General features: G+C 40.3%; 1 protein-coding gene across 3 annotated transcripts in view; it reads right to left on the bottom strand.

Annotated features, from left to right (window-relative positions):
- MMP16 (matrix metallopeptidase 16) overlaps positions 1-19,932 on the bottom strand; it is a 188,700-nt gene that overhangs the window by 70,236 nt on the left and 98,532 nt on the right. For all 3 annotated transcript variants that reach the window (XM_081013433.1, XM_081013434.1, XM_081013435.1), the window contains 2 exons: positions 14,179-14,483; positions 779-940 (listed from right to left, as the gene is read on the bottom strand). In XM_081013433.1, coding sequence (XP_080869559.1) covers positions 779-940; positions 14,179-14,483 — 467 coding nt within the window. The remainder of the gene's footprint in view (positions 1-778; positions 941-14,178; positions 14,484-19,932) is intronic.

Raw genomic sequence — 19,932 nt, 5'->3', positions numbered from 1 at the left:
ATAAAAAATATTTGTACTACTTGGTTAAATATTTAAGAACATTGTTGCTGTTAAGTGTGGATTTCAGTTCAACTTGTGAACAGTATTTGAAACATGGTGGTTTGGCAAAAGCCCTTGGCTTTATCTCAACACAGAATCAAAATCCCTTCAAGGAAATGGATACAAACAACAAGAACAAATAGTTATTGTAGTTTGCATGTTCATATTTGTTCAGTTGTAAGCACAACACTCAAGCTACAAAGTCTGACTCGAAATTGTAAGGTAATTCCCAGAAATGTTTAAGAGACATCTACACCTCCTTTTAATGTTCTAAACATGCTCTAATGCAGGCATCAGCAAACTTTTCCAGCAGAGGGCCAGTCCACTGTCCCTCAGACCTCGTGGGGGGCCGGACTATATTTTTTGGGGGGGTAAAATGAACGAATTCCTATGCCCCACAAATAACCCAGAGATGCATTTTAAATAAAAGGACACATCTACTCATGAAAAAAAACGCTGATTCCCAGACCATCCACGGGCAGGATTTAGAAGGTGATTGGGCCAGATCCGGCCCCCAGGCCTTAGTTTGCCTACCCATACATGGAGTTTTTAAACAAGTGGGTTGCCTCATTCACTTCAATGAAGGGAACAGATAGTGTGCACACAAGGAGTTCATAAGCAGATGTGCAACCTTCAATGGATGCATAGTGTGCACAACATTGCAGCAGTGTATATGTCTGGAAGTGACCCATCCCTATTAGAATTTTTTTTTAATATTTTAAAGAAATAACCAGCATACCATATATCTTTTGGATTCCCTGCAAATCATCATTAGGTAGTTTGAAGTTGTCGGTTTCCATGTACTGGTAAAATGGAGCCATGATGGCAGTAGGGTCATTTGAATGCTCCAGACCCAAAGCATGTCCCAGTTCATGAACTGCAACTAGAAACAAATCGTTCCCTGGAGGAAAAGAAGAAAGAAAGAGGAAAGTTTAAAAACTGCCTTATCAATGCATTCACTGTATTTGACACAAAGCACTTCTTGAATGACTTCAAATCATTTCGTCTACAGTTTAGACATGACCACCCCACACTTCCTAAGGCTCCCTGATTTATGAGTCAAAAGCTCCCAAAGGAATCTTAAGTATGCTCTTCTTCTGTGTGATTGACTCATGTGTGGCTGACTATACGTGTGAGGCTGGGAAATAAATAATAATAATTTTGATTCAAACCTGGAAAAGGCGGGAAAGAGCTGGAGAGTCCTCTTGGTTCATGAGGAGACTCTCCCCAGAGCCCAAAGATGACAGCAGTGAAGGAGGAGAAAACCCAAAAGAGACGAAACACAGTGGGGGTTTTGTTTTGGCTATCCAGTCTCCCCACCTAGCTGTGAATGCATGTGCTAGCACATCCTCCAGCCTCCAGCCAGCCCTAGAGCAACAATTCTAATTGTGGATATTTATGGATACAGTATTTTTGGTCTGGATTGGAGAGAGTGTGGCAGAGAGGGAGCTTAAAGAGTGTTGAGAGGGTGCTCCCCACTCATGCAATTTTCACTTATTTGTGCTGGGCCCCTGAACATAACCCCCATGTAAGTGGGGGAAAACCTGTACTGAAAAAATGTAATGAAAGTGAAAAATAATAATAATGATTTCCACAACTATATTTTTGAGGTTTTTTAAACATCTGGGAGCAAACCTTTCATGGTAAGCACATAGTGAAAAGTAGCCTTGCTTGCCTTCATAAAGCTGCATATTTCATAACAAAGGCTATAGTAAGTAGTAACAATTCATCAAGTATATGAATGCAAGCTTATTTGCCAATTATTATCATTTATAAAATCTGGATACTGCCCTTCATCCGAAGATCACAGGGGATCTCATTTTGTAAAAATACAAAATGAGAACACAAAATACATAATAAAAACAAGAACAAAAGCAAACCAAAAACCACCTTCCCACAACACATTTAAAAGGACAGAATATTAATCAGCAAAGGGCTTGGTTACAGAGAAACATTTTCGCCGGTGCCAAAAGATAAGCAATGAAGGCAGCAGGTGAGCCTTACCCCAAATAACCCAAATTGGAGAAGAGCTTACAAAAGCTGAATAATTACATATTACCATGTTACGTTTCAACAACCCCAGAACTAGACTCTGCAATACAATTGGGGGACTTATTTTCAAAGCACAAGTTTCACAAATGAGTGTACCAATATATGTTTCAGACGATGCTTTCAAGATCCTGGGCAGCTGAAGTATGTGATGATTGTTGTTATTTAAAAAATCAAGTCTGTTTTGTTTTATGAATCATTCCCTCGAAGCACCATTTTATCAGAGTTCAAGGTCGCTCTTCCGAGTTAGAGCATAGGTGGACAGACTAAATTAACCAAGTGTTCACAATGATGAGAAAGTCAAGGGGAATTTCAATAGAAATTGAATTGACACTTCCTTGCTTGGATTTAGCTGGTTTGTTTCCTCCCGGAGCATTGTCTCAGAGCTATTTCATTGTCCAAATGTATATACACAATGGGTTTATATGTGAGCCAAGTTTATTCTACTTTACTGTTGTCCTGTCTACCGGTAAAGCCATGTGAAGCTAAATGACTTGGTATTTTATTTACTTTATATATAGTGTTAATTTCTGGATGAAATCCCCTCAAGGTGGAAAAGGATGATATAAAATTACATTACATTCAAAGCTTTGTAATAATAATGATACCCACTAATTCAAAGGGATATAGTTTAAGGTACACACAGCCAGCACCTTGCTGAAGCTAAGCAGTACAAGATCTGGTTTGTGCCTGAATGGGTGACAACAGCAACAGATGTAAGGTTCTGTACTTAGGCAGGGAGAACTACTGGCAAGAACCAGCTGCACAAATATAACTACTGGCTTGCCAGTAGTACATGTGAAAAGGATCTACGGGTCTTAGGGGGCCACAAACTGAATATGAGTAAACAGTGTGATGCCGTAGTGGGGGGGGGGGGGAGAGGTAATGCTATTCTAGGCTGCAACAACAGAAGTATAATGTCCCCATTGGAGGGCATTGGAGGGTTTGGACTAGATGACTCTTTAAATCCCTCCCAACTCTACAATTCTATGATTCTATGAACCTGGGAACCATAGACATACCACCTTGGATTCCAAGAGAGAAGAAAAGCAAAATATAAATTTAAGAAAGAAGAAAGAAAGAGAGAGAGAGAGAGAGAGAGAGAGAGAGAAAGGTCAAGAGCAGTTCTTTCAACTGGCCCTGGAAACACACTAGTATAAGGCCAATGGGCACAAAATTGATTTAAAGTGTTCAGACCTCTTAGCCCCAACAAGCACTCAAACAGCCACATTGTGCCAATGAGGCTGGTTCTAAACGAGACATAATTTTATTCTATCTTTATGTTAACTATTATTGCAACACTGGATGTTTGAAGGCATTCGGAAAACCTGATAAACCACGAACAAACAGCAAAAATAAATCCTCGTTTCCAGTAACAAACAAATAGCATTCCCCCCATAATTACCTTAACCCACTGACTTCCTCTATAGGCAGTTAAGCAACCTGTGAAATTTACATTCCATGCATTCATTCATTTCATTTATATACCACTTACCATCCAAAGCATCTTGAAGCAGTTTACAATAACGAAATACATAAGTGTGTTTAAAGATATGCATACACACACAGCCCACAGTAAAGCTATGTCAAATAAATCCATCTAACATGTAACAAAATACATAAAGAATATTCATGTCCATAAGAATAATATAAATATAATCAGAGCACTACAAGGCAGTATAATATAAAATTTCAAACATCACAACATAGATACAATTTTCATCCAAGCTCACATTACCACTACAAGCATTCACAACCTCAACCAATACCTATGTCAACCATGTAAACGTGAAGCACTCATACAATATGACATCCCCCATAAACAAATGCCAAGCATTTGTATAAAATGAATGCCTAATAGCTGAGACACTATACACACTATACACATGCCCTATACACTATACACACTATACACATGGCCCACCCCTTTTGAACTAATAGTCCTCTCCCATCTCTCACCTGAGAAGGGCCCAAATCTATATCAGAGCTGGATCTCACATTGGAGGGAAGAGAACTATTTTGATCCAAGCACTCCCAACTATAGTATTACAACATACCCAATACTGCAGAACTTAAAACACTTGGGGTTTTGGTGTGTGGTTTGTTTGTTTTTTGCATTCTGTCATATTATATTTTGCACCACTGAAAGTTCAGGCACTTTCAGATGCTATAAACGATTAAAAGAAGAAGAAGATACAATTCAATTTGCATACTTTGTGATTCTTGGATCTAATTCACACAAGCAGTCATACTGTGCATTGAAATCCACCCGTTGCCCTGAAATCGAGTTGCGCTATTATATGTGTTCTCAGTGCCTAGGCTGCCTGATCATTCCAGTTACCTCCTTCTGTGAGGTGTTTAGCGCTCCACAGAGCAGCTAAGTATAATTCATGGGTTGTCCACCCCAAATCCCATGGAATAAAAACAAATGTATAGATGCTCAAGCCAATGTGGAAATAATAGTTTGCCTATGACAAATTTAGACAAAGGTTTTCTAATCAAGGTGGGGAATGACTAGACAGGTTGAGGGAGCTCCATAGAGCTATTCGTTTTTCATTAGCACTGTGGAGGAAATGCTCTGAACTGTCTATCTTAAACATAAATGTAGCATATAAGTTTGGGGGTTTTGGGGTTAACGGGTTAACTTGTACCTGAAGTTACTCTATCATTAAGGGCAAGAATTGGGCAAATATGTAATGAAGAAGACACATTTGTTATTGATATAGTGAGAACAGGATACCTTTTTTTTCAAAACACAGCTAATAATCCATCACGTTGAAAGTGGGTGTTTACACAAACTGTATATGGCAAGCAATGTTTCTGTGCAGGCCAGTTGCTATTGAGATGAATGAAAACTTGTGCAGGATCAATGCTCGATCAATTCCACCCTAACTCACCAGCTTACTTGCATCATTGCTGTATCAGATACCAAGAATGTGAATGTTGCACTTTCAAGCATCTCCGCCTGAAGTCCTCTCTCTTGCTGTGTCTCAATGCCACATATGATATATCTACAGTTGAGACACTTGGCTCCCCCAGGGGATTCATCTCTGAGATTCCGCTGGTGCAGGTTCCTGAAGCACAGCTTGGGTCCAGTGTGTCAACTGAGCTGGCAGCAATGTGAAATTTACTAGAAGCTGATTATCTGCAGTTCAACAGAGGTTGGGATCCCCCCCCCCCCATAAATTTCTCCTGGCTGCTAGCACACCATTGAAAATGAAAATAAATAAATAAATGACTGAGCTCAGCCTGTATAGATTTGAAGTATCTTTAATATGAACCCTGTGTTTCTACAGTACTCAGAAGTTGGTGAGCTCTGTTAAAAGACAACTAATTTATATTACTCTATGGGATTTAAGTCACTTTTCAAATCGGGGAGACTGATGAAAAGAGGCCATGGGTGGACATAAATGTGAAAATGTATGCACAAAATGCCAGTATTGCAGCTTAATAAGCATGAAGGTTTTCTTCAAGTTTCTAAGAGTTAAAGCAGATGATCTGCAAGTTCCCCATATTATTTAAAATAATGCATAAATCACAAGCTTGCAAAAAAGTAAAAGGCATGCTCCTTTCCTGAAATTCAGATAATTAACCTTGATTTTATTCTGCTTCTGAGAGAGAGACACACTGCATGTTAAAAATGAAATGATGTACTTTTAGAACACAGAATATGTGTGGTAATCTATAAAAAGAGGTTGTCTCTGTAAGAAACCATTTGTCCCTTAGCTAAGAATGTGTGGGAATACCAGAGGAAAGAGGTGATTAGCTTTTAAGCTCCTCATCTTCTAAGCCATTTTGACAATGCACAGAAATTGCCCTTCCTCAGGATGTTTACAAGGACTTGCCTCTAGTAAAATGTACTGAACTGTAGCCTTCCTAGCTGTCTTCACATCCCTAATGTTGATTCATTCAATCTAATTTAATTCTTGATTAAATCAGATTAGCTAGATTTGGTGATTTGCTAAGCAATTGGGTTAAACTAGATGAAGTACATCTCTATAAGTCTCTAGGAGGGACACTTTCTATACTGAGATAAAATGACAGCCAAAGAAGGGTAATAACTCTGAAATGAACATACCTCCGGATTTAAGGAACTCTGTTTACTAGGGGCATTGCATGATAAGAATTATTATAACCATTACATTTTTATATAATGTGTGTGTGTTGTTCTGGCTCCTGTCCAAAACCAGTCAATTTTTTGTAGTTAAGTAAAAAAAAGTAAAATTTTATCACAGCTGTTTAATGGTACAAACTCAGCAGCTAGGAAAGAACCGAATTTAATCCAGGTGCTCTTATGAGGCAGAGGAATAGCAACTTTACGTCTGGTCAAAGAACAAAGGAGAAGATTTGAGAGTCCAAATTAGCAGTAGGAGTTGCAAGACTACATGGGAGCTGTGATGGGAGTGGCCGCAGAGACCACATAACACTGGTCTTGAAAGACCTACATTGGCTCCCAGTACGTTTCCGAGCACAATTCAAAGTGTTGGTGCTGACCTTTAAAGCCCTAAACGGCCTCGGTCCAGTATATCTGAAGGAGCGTCTCCACCCCCATCGTTCTACCCGGACACTGAGGTCCAGCACCGAGGGCCTTCTGGCGGTTCCCTCACTGCAAGAAGCCAAGTTACAGGGAACCAGGCAGAGGGCCTTCTCGGTAGTGGCGCCTTCCCTGTGGAATGCCCTCCCACCAGAGTCAAAGAGAACAACAACTACCAGACTTTTAGAAGACATCTGAAGGCAGCCCTGTTTAGGGAAGCTTTTAATGTTTGATGTATTATAGTATTTTAATATTTTTTTGGAAGCCGCCCAGAGTGGCTGGGGAAGCCCAGCCAGATGGGCGGGCTATAAATTATTATTATTATTATTATTATTATTATTATTATTTTGATCCAATAAGTTTCCCTGCCTACCTGGCAAGCTTTGAAGCAGAGGTGGAGAAAGTTCAGCTCTCATGAAAAACCCTGCCCCTGTGAGCATTCTTGACCCAGAGAAAGGTGCTTTTTTGAGGGAAGCGAGTTTCCTCCCTTCTCTTGATGCACCACCTCTCCTTGGGAGAGGTTGCTAGGAGTGCCTCCTCTTCAAAACTTTCCTGTCCAGTCACAGCAGGCTGCATCCCTGAGAACTCGAGGGAAGGGGCAGCCCCAGGTCTACTACCTCATCAGGTCTGGATTCACCTGGGGGTAGAGGGCACTTAATCATGTGGGCTCTGCTACATAGCCTCTTACCCCAACTTCTCCTTCTGAGTCCCTCACTTTCAGGTACCTCCCATTCCTGATCAGATTCCAAGGGCTCAGAGGAACCATGACATTTTGTACATAAAAAGAAAATTCTGCTCTGTCATTTACCTCGTGTATTTTATATTCTTATTCCTATATTTGTTGTTTAAGTATGATTGAAAATTATCCTTAATTGTGATATATTATGGAAATGTCTGCTCTTCTTTGGTTTGAACTCACATTTAGTTTTTTATGTACAGTGATACCTTGGTTTTCGGAAGTAATCCATTCTGGAAGACCATTCGACCTCTGAAACATTCGAAAACCAAGGCACAAAGGTGGTCTGCAGAAAAATGAAAAAAATAACATGTACACACAGCGGAAGCCATTCGAATTCCAAGGCGTGTTCGAAAATGGACGCATTCCAGGTTTTTGGTGTTCAAAAACTGAAACGTTTGACTTCCAAAACATTCGAAAACCGAGGTACCACTGTATTTCTGTCTGTATGGGTATGCATGTTTGCACAAGACAGATAGGAATACTTGGCCGCGATTCTTTCAACATACGAATTTATATTCTTTATTTATATAAATATTTTAATGCAAAAACAGCTATCTGAAAACAAATTATAGTATAACTGAATCACATCATCAACCCTTGTTTTTAGAGCTAACCAGTACACACACAAAGAATGAAAAGAAGGGGAGAAAACAAAAAAGGAATAACATGAATGAGAAAAAAGAGAAGAGAAATAAGTTTGTGATATGCAAAGTATTTTTTAAAAAGAAAACAGAAGCAAAGAACAGAAGCACAGCAGAATGACGAGGCGATCAATACATGAAGATAGAGTAGCCATGTGTCTTGCTTTACAGAGAACAAGTCCTCTATTTCAAAGGCTATAGGAGGACAACAGGCTTTGAAGGCAATTTCAAGACAGCCTCTGTTTGAAGGGCTGTCTGGGCCAAGTCTGGTTTAAAGATAAAGAACCGTAAGAAGGAAGATAAGGGACCTTGAAGTTGGCCATCAGCTGTTATCAGCTGGGCAGCAGACTGAACAGGTGCCCAGTCCACTATGGTGAGGGATACTGTATTTCTAATTAAATTAAATCAATGTGTATCTATCATAAATCAAATATCTGCAAATATCTGACCACTTTTTCTTTCTCATTTCAAAGGGATGTTTGAAAGTAAGACCACCATAAGTGGGGCACGGTGGGGTGGGTGGGAGGAGGTGAGTTTCCTTATATCCACATTTCTTCTAGTAGATATCATAACACTACTTGATAACATATGGGTACGGGTGATATGTCATCTGAGCAATTTAAAAGCTTGTCCTGTAATATTAATGCCCAAGAATTTTAGAAGTACAGGAGACCTGATATAAGGTCGTTTTTCACCATCTAATGCCTGTCCCCCATCAGGCTTTCATATCAGAGATACCTTTAATCAAAGTTGGAGGATGCAATAATTTATGCAGCTGGGACATGGATACTTTGAAATAAGGAAGCCTATTCTTGCTACCATCTCTTAATAGCTCTTAATAGCTCAGCCAGCAAAGCATGAGAGTCAACCTCAGGGTTATGGGTTTGAGCCCCGTGTTGGGCAAAAGATTCCTGAATCGCAGGGGGTTGGACTGGATGTCCCTTGCGCTTCCTTCCAACTCTATAATTCTACGATTCAAAGCCTATAAGACAAAAGTAGATAACCTGCATCCTGTGGCCTTAATTATACCCAGCATGACCCCACTGTAGCCTCCATGACTGTTTCCCCCAAATCCTACCCTCCTGCCCCATGCCTGACATAATATTTGATGTCAGGGATGAAGCAGGTGGAAACACAGTTACCAAGAAATGATCAGAACCCTTGAGGAGCTTGGTGCAGGACCCTTGTTGTCTGTGCTGACACCCAGCAACCTGCAGGGATCAGCTGTGCTATAGAATTCCCCACTGGGAACTTCAAAGCTGCCCTTTGCAGCAGAGGGAAGTTGCCACTGGCAAGTCCCTCCTGATGCAATTAGCTGCTTCAGGAGGGATTGCAGACTGGGAGGGGGGCAAAGGGTTAAATTTAAAAAATCATTTACACGGCAGTCCCAAGCATGTGCGCTCTACCACAGTTGGTTGCCATGTAAAGCTACAAACAGACACATAAGGCACCGAGCCAAGGAATGCATGTAACATAGTACGTATTTTGGAAGATGAGTCCCACCTCTCCCGAATTCCCAGGAGAAGTGAGGGCTCAGCCAACAAGGATCCTCTTAAACTCTCAGAAGGCCATTGATCTGAGAACTTTCACAGCTTACAGCCCTGATTTAGGCTCACTCCATTTTCTTTTGCAAGTGTTGTAAGAATTTTCTGTAATAGCTTATGGAAGCCACAACTGGACTTTAGCAAATGTCTTCAAATAGTTTAATGGTGCTGGATGGTTCGTTTGTTACACTGCCCCTCATCCAAAGACATAAAGACCGGGTAGCCTAGAAGCAAAAGGAAGTGCTACCTCAATCCAATATTCAAGTTGTTTCTTTTAGATGGTGTTTTGTTTTCCTCACAAAACTTTATCGCCCTTGTTGTTTGGGAATTAATACAAATGCTTTCAGATCAGGAGTAACTCCAGCAAGATTTATGAAAGCAGCAGCAACAATATATTAAGGTTTTACTGAGCACTCCAAGAAGTTGTTCATCTCTTTTGAGAAACACAAAATTCAAATTGCCTTCATTAGCAGAGCAATATAGTGCGGAAAATGAGCCTGGTACTTTTCAAGGGGGTTGGCAATTTGCATTTTTGCTAAATAATCAAGCTGTTGCATTCTCCCACCCTCTTGTAGGACAGAGGAACATGCGAAGAACAATCACTCAACCAGCTAATCCTCTTAACGCTCTGGAGTTCAATTTCGTTTTTAAACAAACTGTCACTGAAGTTCTCGGCTGTTTTATAAGATATTTTAAATGACAGCAGACCATACAAGGACTGTACTCACAGAAACCACCATTTATGCCAGGAGCTGGGACTGGGGCGTCTAACTCTGAAGAATACCTTATACCTTTAATCTAGTTATATATTTTGCTCCACTGTGACTTTTGGATGTCTAAGATAGTGTCTTCACAAAGGGACCTTGCCTGGGGATTTTCGTACCTCAACTCAAAAGGTTAAATGTATTTTTAATTATTTAAATTTTAATTATTTTAATTATTTAATTATTTAAATTAGTTGTTTTGAGAATTTGTATAATCTTAATTCTGTTGAATTGTGATTCCCCACCCCCATGTAGTTTCAGTGACATTTCTTTAGTGAAAAATTTAACTAATAACTAAAAAGTTACTGTGGCCATTACTGATTTACGTAGTACCCGATGGAAGTAAACTGGAGTGTGACTGGAGAGGCTAGGAGGAGAAGGAAGGAAAAGCCCTGTTTTGCTAACAGAACTCTGCGTACAGCTCATATGTTTGGGCCTAATTCTGTGAAACTCCCTCCCATTTGAGATCAGATGGAACCCCTACCTGTTGAACCTTTGGTACTTGGTAAAGACCTTTTCCAGAAGGCATTTTAAGTGACCTTTCAGATTTAACTTCACTGTACACAGCTAAGGGAGCAATTCAATTTAGCACTAAGGAGATCACTCCCTTAGCATAAGGCATAAGCATTTCTGCTTGCCTGATGGAACAATCTCTTTCCTCCCTCCTTTGTGTTTCATTCAGGAGTTTCTCTCAACACTCTCACTGAGCATTTTTCTTTTTTTGGGGGGGGGAGACCCTGTTGCACTTGGAAAAGTCTTGCATGGGCTTCTGCTAGCAGGTCTAGTTAGTTGGAATATAAATTGTTGATATATACATTGTTGAAGGGGAGTACAAGCAGTGATAGTTGATAGGTGTGCTGTGCCAGGTTACACTTCCTCTTCGTATAACTTTCTTTAGCAGATTGCACAAATTCCTGCTGGTGTGAATGCAATTCAAAAGCACTATAATATACTGTATTGATTAATATCCAGCAATCTGAATTTGCTACTGAATTATTATAGTGTTCTGCACTATTGGCCACACACACACACACATATGTCATCATCATCTTGTTTGATAACCTGCAGAGTAGATTATTTCCTCTTGTCTAAGAAACACGTTCTGAATATGCTTCCAGGCATCACGTTGTAGAAAAGGGACATTGGGGCAACACTCTGTGATGTGATGTTGACCCAATAATGCCTCAAGTGACATTTATGCCTGATGCTGAGAACTGCTGCACCAGGAAATAACTACTTCAGAAGAGGAGAGTGCTGATAATTTGTGATGTTGAGCTAGCACGACGACGATGCCACCCTCAGTGGTGCAGACACTGTAACTATACCCCACCAATCACAAAGGTTTAGAATTTGGCAATTAGAGCCTTACATCTACAAACATTTCACATATCCTAGTATCATGACTTATTGCTAGACAACCCAATATTATTAAACGGTGGTAACAGTGGTTTGGCAAGATGAAGCAGCACAGCTGCAGCCACTCTAATATCTCCCCCTTGAAAGTGCAACTTTTCCTTGCATCAGTATCTCTTCAAAAGCCTAGAGATACAGTAAACAGTGCCTCCCTCAGCGCAGCTGCAGTAATCAGCCATGCCCCTTGCACCAGCTTGAGAACCCAGAATTTTGATCCAAGATGCTTTGGCTTTAACACCAACTCCTACACTGCAAGACCCACAACAAAGCGGAAAAGAGTCAATTCCAAAACCATTTGTAAATTTGATCTTTAGTGAGCAGATCAAAGGAAATGCATTGCAGTGGGTATCTGACGTGTTTCTCCGGTTAGGTCTTTAATTAAAATTCTATCCCATAGCATTTTCTTCTGCTGCTGCTTTGCTATTGAGGTTCCTGGATTACCAAATGCTTCCTCTGATGCCGAGGTGAGATTTAAAGCTCTAAGTACACAGTAAACCATGAGCGGCAGAGTTCATTTTGCTGTCAAGGGGATAGGATTTCATCTGACATAAGTGAGAATCCTATAGGTTTCTGTGATAGTTAAGATCAATAAACTGCTGTCTTATTGAGCCTGCCACGCTGAAAAAAATTGCACCATTTAGATGTGTTACTATGCTGGACTCATCCTAGGTAGTATTAGATTAAATCCTTGTTAGGGATATTTAAATTCAAACTTTGTTCAATAAAAGCCCGAGTCGGGGTGGGGGAGGGTGGATCCCTGAAAAAGAAAAGAAAAAAAGTGTCCACAGTTACCCCAAACCAATCAATAAACCTCAATATACATTTTGTGTGCTCATAAAGCCTTAATTACCAATTCTAGCCTTTTCTCCTTGAAGGACATTTTAATTTGAGTTCAGGATATAGTTCCTTCCTTTTACAGACATCACAGATAACTATTCTGCCTTAAAAACCATAGTGTTTGAACCAGACATCATGCAGCAAGCAAATCCATTTAATGTGCAGTGCAATCCTAAAATGAGACTACTCAGAAGTAAGAGCCACTGGGTTCAATGGGATTTGTTCCCAGGTAAGTGATTGTAGAATTGCAGCCTAAATCATCTAATTAACCACCAGCTTTAATTTGCTTACCTATCTTAATCAAAGTATTCTTATTTTTTTGAACAATACTTGCAGTGTGAATTTCCAATAGCCTCATCCTCATAAGTTATTCTGTGCAAACTTATATTATCATGTGGTTCCAGTTTCCGATTATCTCTTTTGATGGTAGCAAAAGAGTACTGAAAAACTCTTGGAGATTAAAAAATATATATTTATAATAAGGAGCAAATAAACACAGATGTGTTTGCTCTGTGTTATGAACCAGTATGATTCACCTCACCTGCAACCTCCAACCAAATTTATACATAGCAAAATAGTGAGTGGACGTATTTCTCAATTTCCTACAGCTAATTAGATATTTATTTTTGGTGTCCATACAGATGCAGCAGGCAAGATTCCAGCTACTAAATCCCTATATAGGACTCTGCAAATCCCTATAAATACTGGGGCACGGGGTTGGGGATAAAAGAGCATTGTATGTCAAGAATGGGTAAAGAAGATGGGCAGGGGTCCCTTCTTGGTTGTGCAAACATTTGGCAGACCAAGAGTTAATACAGTTAATGCCAGAGAGTAATTGAGTTTGGATAGCTATGAAATCATGTGCTATTCCTTCACCATGTGTAGAATGGGGTGTCCCAGAAGGTAATGCTAGGGTTTTCAAAAAGTGAAAATCCAGACAATAAAGTTTGACAAAGTTTTTAAAAGTTGCACCTGGTTTTCAGCATCGTGATATATCACCAGCTAAACATCATGATATACCGATATATCACGATGTCTGAAATAAGGATGGAGCTATGTAGAGGCACTGGATGGCTTCACGATTTTCCCCACAGTGATTTTTGCATAGCGCTCTCTCTCTCTCTCTCTCTCTCTCTCTCTCTCTCTCACACACACACACACACCATGATTCACAATATATTGCCAGGTCAAAAATTATGAAACCGATATCACGATATGGACTTCAAATCAGCATTGGACATTATATCAATATATCCCCCAGCCCTAGTATCTGTTCACGCACCAAAAGTTACAATATATGCTATTAGCTTTAAAAATAATAATTCCCAGACATAACATTAACCAGGATATAAATCTTTACATCGTTTTATAGCATACAGTATGTTCAAAATAAAGCCAAGCTCATCGTCTCTATGAGATAGGAAATCGTGCGACAGGAGATTCCTAGCGTTCCTTTTGCAAAGTTAAATCCAATTGCCAGCAACATTACCGACACTGAAATGCAGCCATGGTGGCTGCTGGGTGCCACATTTAGGTATGCAATCAACCTTCGGCTCTGTATGTACATAATGTACTAGAGATAGAAATGGAGGCTGTTTAAGTATAACTGGGTTCTTACCATCATGATTAGGGTTTCCCAAAGTCCATGGCTCATCTGAGTCAAAATGAGTATCTCCCCCAATTCCTGGCCCGGGAAAGTAAGCGTGAGCCAAAAATCCTCCCTCCCCATCAAAGGGAGAGCTGTCTCCATGAAAACCTGATGCAAAAATGATTGTAATATCCACGTCCCTCTTGCCATTCTCTAGTTCAATGTAAGGAACTTCCTCAAACGTCAGAGGGGTTACATTCTGCCACACGTCAAAGGCACGGCGAATAGCTTTACGGGTTTCAGCATCTCCTACTTTCGGAGTGACGTTCTTTATGCTGCAAACAAACAAAGGTAATGTCCTTATTAGTAACACTGCTCACTTCTGCTTCAAAAGCAATGAATTGTTTTGACACAGTCCGTACTGGGGGAGGGAAATCAGTCTTAAGGGGAAACAGTCAGCATTAATAACACTTAACATTAGCATAGTTCAGAGCACTACACATACATATCCTAGTTAAATATACTCACATGTATTACCTAGCTGTATCCATACATAAGGTTAAGTCAGGATTATTACCTCCAATATTGCAGATGAGATGATTGAGGGTGTATAAGGCTTGCCTAAGGCCATCTTTTGAGTTCATGGCAGAGGCAAAAGTTTGAACCAGGGGCCTCCTTAGTCATGCTCAGTCTCTTAGTCACTCTGTTACACAGTGTTTAAGCATTATTAGTAAGTGACTGTTACATCAGATCTTAGTTATCCGATCAGCAGCAGCAAAATTTCTCTCTTCCCCGACTGATTAAAAATAAACATCTCTCACAAAAACTTATTTGACAGGCAAGAACTGTCTGTTTTCATATTAGATAATAATTACAATTATTTAGTCAAATGATGGCACTTCATTCTGATCAAACAGATGCAAATTATATCTTATTATTGATTATAATTAACAACAGGATAACAGGCTAGGCACCCACCCAAGAAGCACTACACAAAGCATGATAATTAACAGGTACTTTTTAAGGACAGTGAAGCTATTGACTCAATTCTTGGTAACTTAAGTATACAACTATCTCTAATAAAATACAACTGTCAACACCAGTTGTGACTGTAGAACTGCTCCCAATGCCCCACTGGCAAAAGAAATATCCAGACAGAGGAAGAACTCAATGCTGCAGTTTCTACCCATGCTAACCCTCAGGAAAAGGTATATAATAGTCCAACTGGAGAAACTGCAACAGGACCCATGACTGGAAGGAGGCCAGAGTCTGATTTTTGAGAGAAAGCGAGAAAGAGAGAGAGAGAAAGAAAGAAAGAAAGAAAGAAAGAAAGAAAGAAAGAAAGAACCTTTAGACCCGTCCGGAAAGAATGCTTCCAAGCAAAATGTGCAGGTAATTTTCTAAGCAATTTCTATGAAATATGCCAGCCTACTTGCTCCCGCCTTCCAATCTTTTTAGCCAAAGACTGAAGTCAGAGATGTGATTGACAAGTGGGTTGTTTGGACACCAGGCTATAAGAATGCCTGAGGTGTGAAGGAGCCGTTGTTAGTCTTCAAGTTACCACAAGTCAAACTAATTTTGTGGTCCTTTATTTCATGGGCTTCATTTTGGGAGAAAGGGGGCCCCAACCACCTTAATCTGGCCTTGCGTAGTGCATGGAGAGGAGCTATCACATTACATTGTATTTCCTGTTGCATGGTGGATGAGTGGGTATGACAACAAGTCTCAAATTACTCAGTCAAACATGAAGGAGATATGTTCCTGGGACTCGCATGCCACTGGGCTAACATGGGAACACAGCCAGAGAGTCACACAGAAGGCATCTATATCTTTTACCCTAACATGCTCCCTTGGTTTCTTTTCTTTTTTTTTCAAATTAATATTTTTAGAATAACATTTTCCCCACCCCCCAGGTATGTAACAAATATATATGGAACAAAGGCTTCAGAATGAATATTCTAAAAATATTTCAAAAGGAAACATTCCAGAGCGCAAACATGTTATGTAACAGTTATATAAATTTCCTCCAAATGTGATGCTTTGTCAGAGCAGAAAATTTTCATGAATAAAATCTTGGATGATTCATTGATGCAACATTATAAATCATGCCAGATTATAAGGCACTGCATATCTCCAAAAAGTGCATATAGAGCTCTCATGTTTCCATTTTTTTAAAAAAATTAACCCTGTTATGTTTTACCTAGCCCATTCATAGTCACTGAAAGACCAGGGATTAATTAAGGCTATTAGAACATAAAATGGCAAGTGGGGAGTTGATACCCCTGAAAGCACATAAAATTCAGTGCACAGAAGCAAAATCAAGTTGGGAGAGCTGAGTATGTCTGCAAGTGATGAAGTAACGCAGCCCTCCTCAGTAATCCAAACAAACAGTAATTCAGATGTCTGGATTATCTGAAGACTTTGGATGCCCTCCAAGGCTGGCTGCTGCTGATAGAGGAATGGCTGTCGCTGGCCCTAGCTAAGAACAACAATGCCAAGGGGTTAAGCATTCTAGCCTACAAGCAGGCTGCGTGAGAGTGAGTGCTGGCTATTTGGCCCTTTCTCACTGCTCCCATTCAGTTATAAGCAACCAGTCACAAGCAGCCAAAGCGTCCATGTCACTTTAGTCCTACATTGCCACCATCAGAAGTTATTTGTTTTATATAATTTTAATTCCTTTCTAGTTGCATTTTGACCCAAATTTATTTATTTGTAAGAATTTCTAGACTGCTTGATACACACACAAAACCCCTAAGCTTTATACAAAAGTAATGTAAAAACAATAAAACTGTATAATAAAAAAGCAGAAACAGGTAAATACAGGAATTCAGAAATAACTGGTCCAGTCTTGAGCCCCCAAAATGTCAAAAATTGAGCCCTTGCAATGTCTTGCAATGAAGTGGAGGCTCCAGGTGGAAATGCAACGGCCAACTTTATGCGACTCTTCTTAAAATTTTTACACATTTCCAGAGAGTGCCATATTACTCAAAAGATTGTAGTTTAAGAAGTGCATGTAGAGATTGTGGTTTAAAGGAATTACAGCAAATAGACCAGACTCAAATGCGGCCACAACATTTTTGTTTTGTTTTGTTTTATGATTTCATTTCATTTCATTTTAACATCTTGCTGCAGAAAGGAATACAGGCATCTCCATCTTCTAGCACTGGCCTCTGGATTTTTGGTGTACACTACAAAATTTTGAAGGAGGGCAGCAAGGAGAATCTGTCTCCAGAAGAAATGGGAGGTTTGAAGCAAGAATCAAGTTGAGTTTCCACATACATAGCGGATGAAGGTGGTGGGGGTGGGCCTGACATCCTTCTTCAAATCTTCAGTGGAACACCTGAGTGGGGTCGGAATTACAGCTTGGAATCAGTCACAACAAATACAATCTCAGCTCCACTCTGCTAAAGTGATCTGTTGCAAAACCCAATTGACTTTAATAAGGTCATGATTTCACGTACTGTTTTAGCATTGAGAGCAAACAGTAAATTACAGGCCTAATACTTAGCGGGGAAAGCACTTGTAGTATGTAAATATAATCGGTATGGTGGGACAGCAGTTAACCACCAATGTCCATCTTCTGAAAGCAAAGATTTCCAGAAGACTTTGAGTTTGGTGACCCTTCTAGAATCAGATTCCTCTCCGTAAGGCAAAAAAAATAAATTCTGTCCTTGAGCAGAGGACGTTTTGCAGCCATAAACAGAAAAAAAGTGACGTTTTGATACATGAACTCTAATAGTAATAACACAAGAGCACAATTTTAAGCATATACACAATTCCGTGTGATAGATGAGCCTGCCTTGTTGATGACAGATGCAGGGAAGGCTGAATTGGAGAAATACATAGTTTTGTGCCATTTTCAATAAACAGGTAAATTGTTAAGTAGTCCCTTTCTGTCAATTTTGCCTTTCCCTCTAAAATGCAGTTGTTCCCAGACATCCACAGTCATGTATCTAACCTGTCAAAAAAGAAAAAAAAGAGGCAGCTTGTGACAACAAGCACTATTCTCAATTTGGTAACTACTTTGAGCTTTTGGTCCTTTTGACCGTATTTTCAATGGTATGGGGAAGACGTCCTTCATGGCAGATCCCTTTCACTGCTGCACAATTTGTATAGACACCAAATAAGATGCCAGAAGGCTGTTCTCATATATATATAAATATAAACACAAACACACATACTACACACACACATATTTTGTGCGTGCGTGTGTTTATATAAGTATAAATGTATGTATCGGCCTTTACTGCTTCAACTATGGGTCACAACAGAGAAGAAACAGTAAAATAAACTAGTGAATACAACAAAACAAAACATTCCTAAAAGCAGTAAAATCTTATTTATTATACTAGTGAGAAGGAAGAAAGCTGGGTTGAACTTTAGAAGCTACCAAGGTGAATTCCACCACTGCTAACAGAGTCAATCTATTCCAAGAAGCCCACAGAAAAATCAGTTTTCTGCAATTCAGACCAATTGGCTTCCCCGTCAAGAGAAAGACGTGTTTTGTAACAGTGTTTTGTGACTGACACCAAATTGTTCAGGATGGCATTGACTGTGAAGAGCTCCAACAAGATCTATTTGAACAGGTTGGCTGGAAACTATGATCTAGTTATGACTGTACCATAAAGATTGATTGGAGTTGTGATCCAACAGGTGGCTGTGCAGTGGTCAGTCCAAAATGGAAATGCTTATTAGAAAAGGGGTTGAAGAAGAGGAAGAAGAAGAAGAAGAAGAAGAAGAAGAAGAAGAAGAAGAAGAAGAAGAAGGTGGTAGCATCTTTGCCTTGAATCCAAAGATAAGTTAACTGAAATAAGTTCACAGAAGGAAAAGTTTCCCATTCTTGCCTCACTACAACAGTGCCTGCACCTCCCCTAGCAAGCACTTGCGCCCGCCTGAATAATGTGGGATAGGGCACAGAGGGCTGCTGAGGGACTGAGTGGATCTCTACCTGCTCTGAGGCAATTAGCCCATCCCAGCTGTCTCTCATGTGCCACCACACACTGCAGAGATCCCCCCACCCACAAAAACCCACCTGGAGAGGTTTTTAAGGGAAGGGAATTTTTCCTTCTGGAAAGTTCTTTCAATTAAGTTAGCTTAGGAATCAACGAGTTATATCTACATCTGTTGGATTGTCACTGGATGCCACTGGTTGTCCCCCTAGTCGGTGAGGTTCATTTGATATCAACACAAAACTCCTGTAGGATGCCCTTCTGGTAGATTCAGCAGATGCCTATGGTCCTAATGTTTGTTTGCTGAAAGTCTTAGTCACCTCTAGGGGTGAAGTCAAACTGCTGCATTAGTAGCACTCAAATGACCTTCCCAGGGCAATAGACTTGGCCACGTGCATGGAGGTCCTGGGCTACCCAGATAACAACAACAACAACAACTTATTCATACCCCGCCCATCTGGCTGGGTTTCCCCAGCCACTCTGGGCAGCTTCCAACAAAAGATTAAAATACAATAGTCCTTCAGACATTAAAAGCTTCCCTCAACAGGGCTGCCTTCAGATGTCTTCTAAAAGTCTGGTAGTTGTTTTTTCCTTTGACATCTGGTGGGAGGGTGTTCCACAGGGCGGGCGCCACTACTGAGAAGGCCCTCTGCCTGGTTCCCTGTAACTTCGCTTCTCGCAGTGAGGGAACCGCCAGAAGGCCCTCGGCGCTGAACCTCACCCCCTCCCCTCAGCCTTACTGATGTGGTCCAAAGAAAAGCAGAGCAATGTGCTTGGCGCCAACTTGGCTGCAGCAGTTGCCAGAAGGAGGCATACAAGATGCCATCCAACCATC

Source organism: Podarcis pityusensis, assembly GCF_964106645.2.
Source record: "Podarcis pityusensis genome assembly, chromosome: 7".
Taxonomy (NCBI): Eukaryota; Metazoa; Chordata; class Lepidosauria; order Squamata; family Lacertidae; genus Podarcis; species Podarcis pityusensis.
The sequence above is the reverse complement of the archived record's forward strand: the minus strand, read 5'-3'. Positions and strand labels throughout refer to the sequence as shown.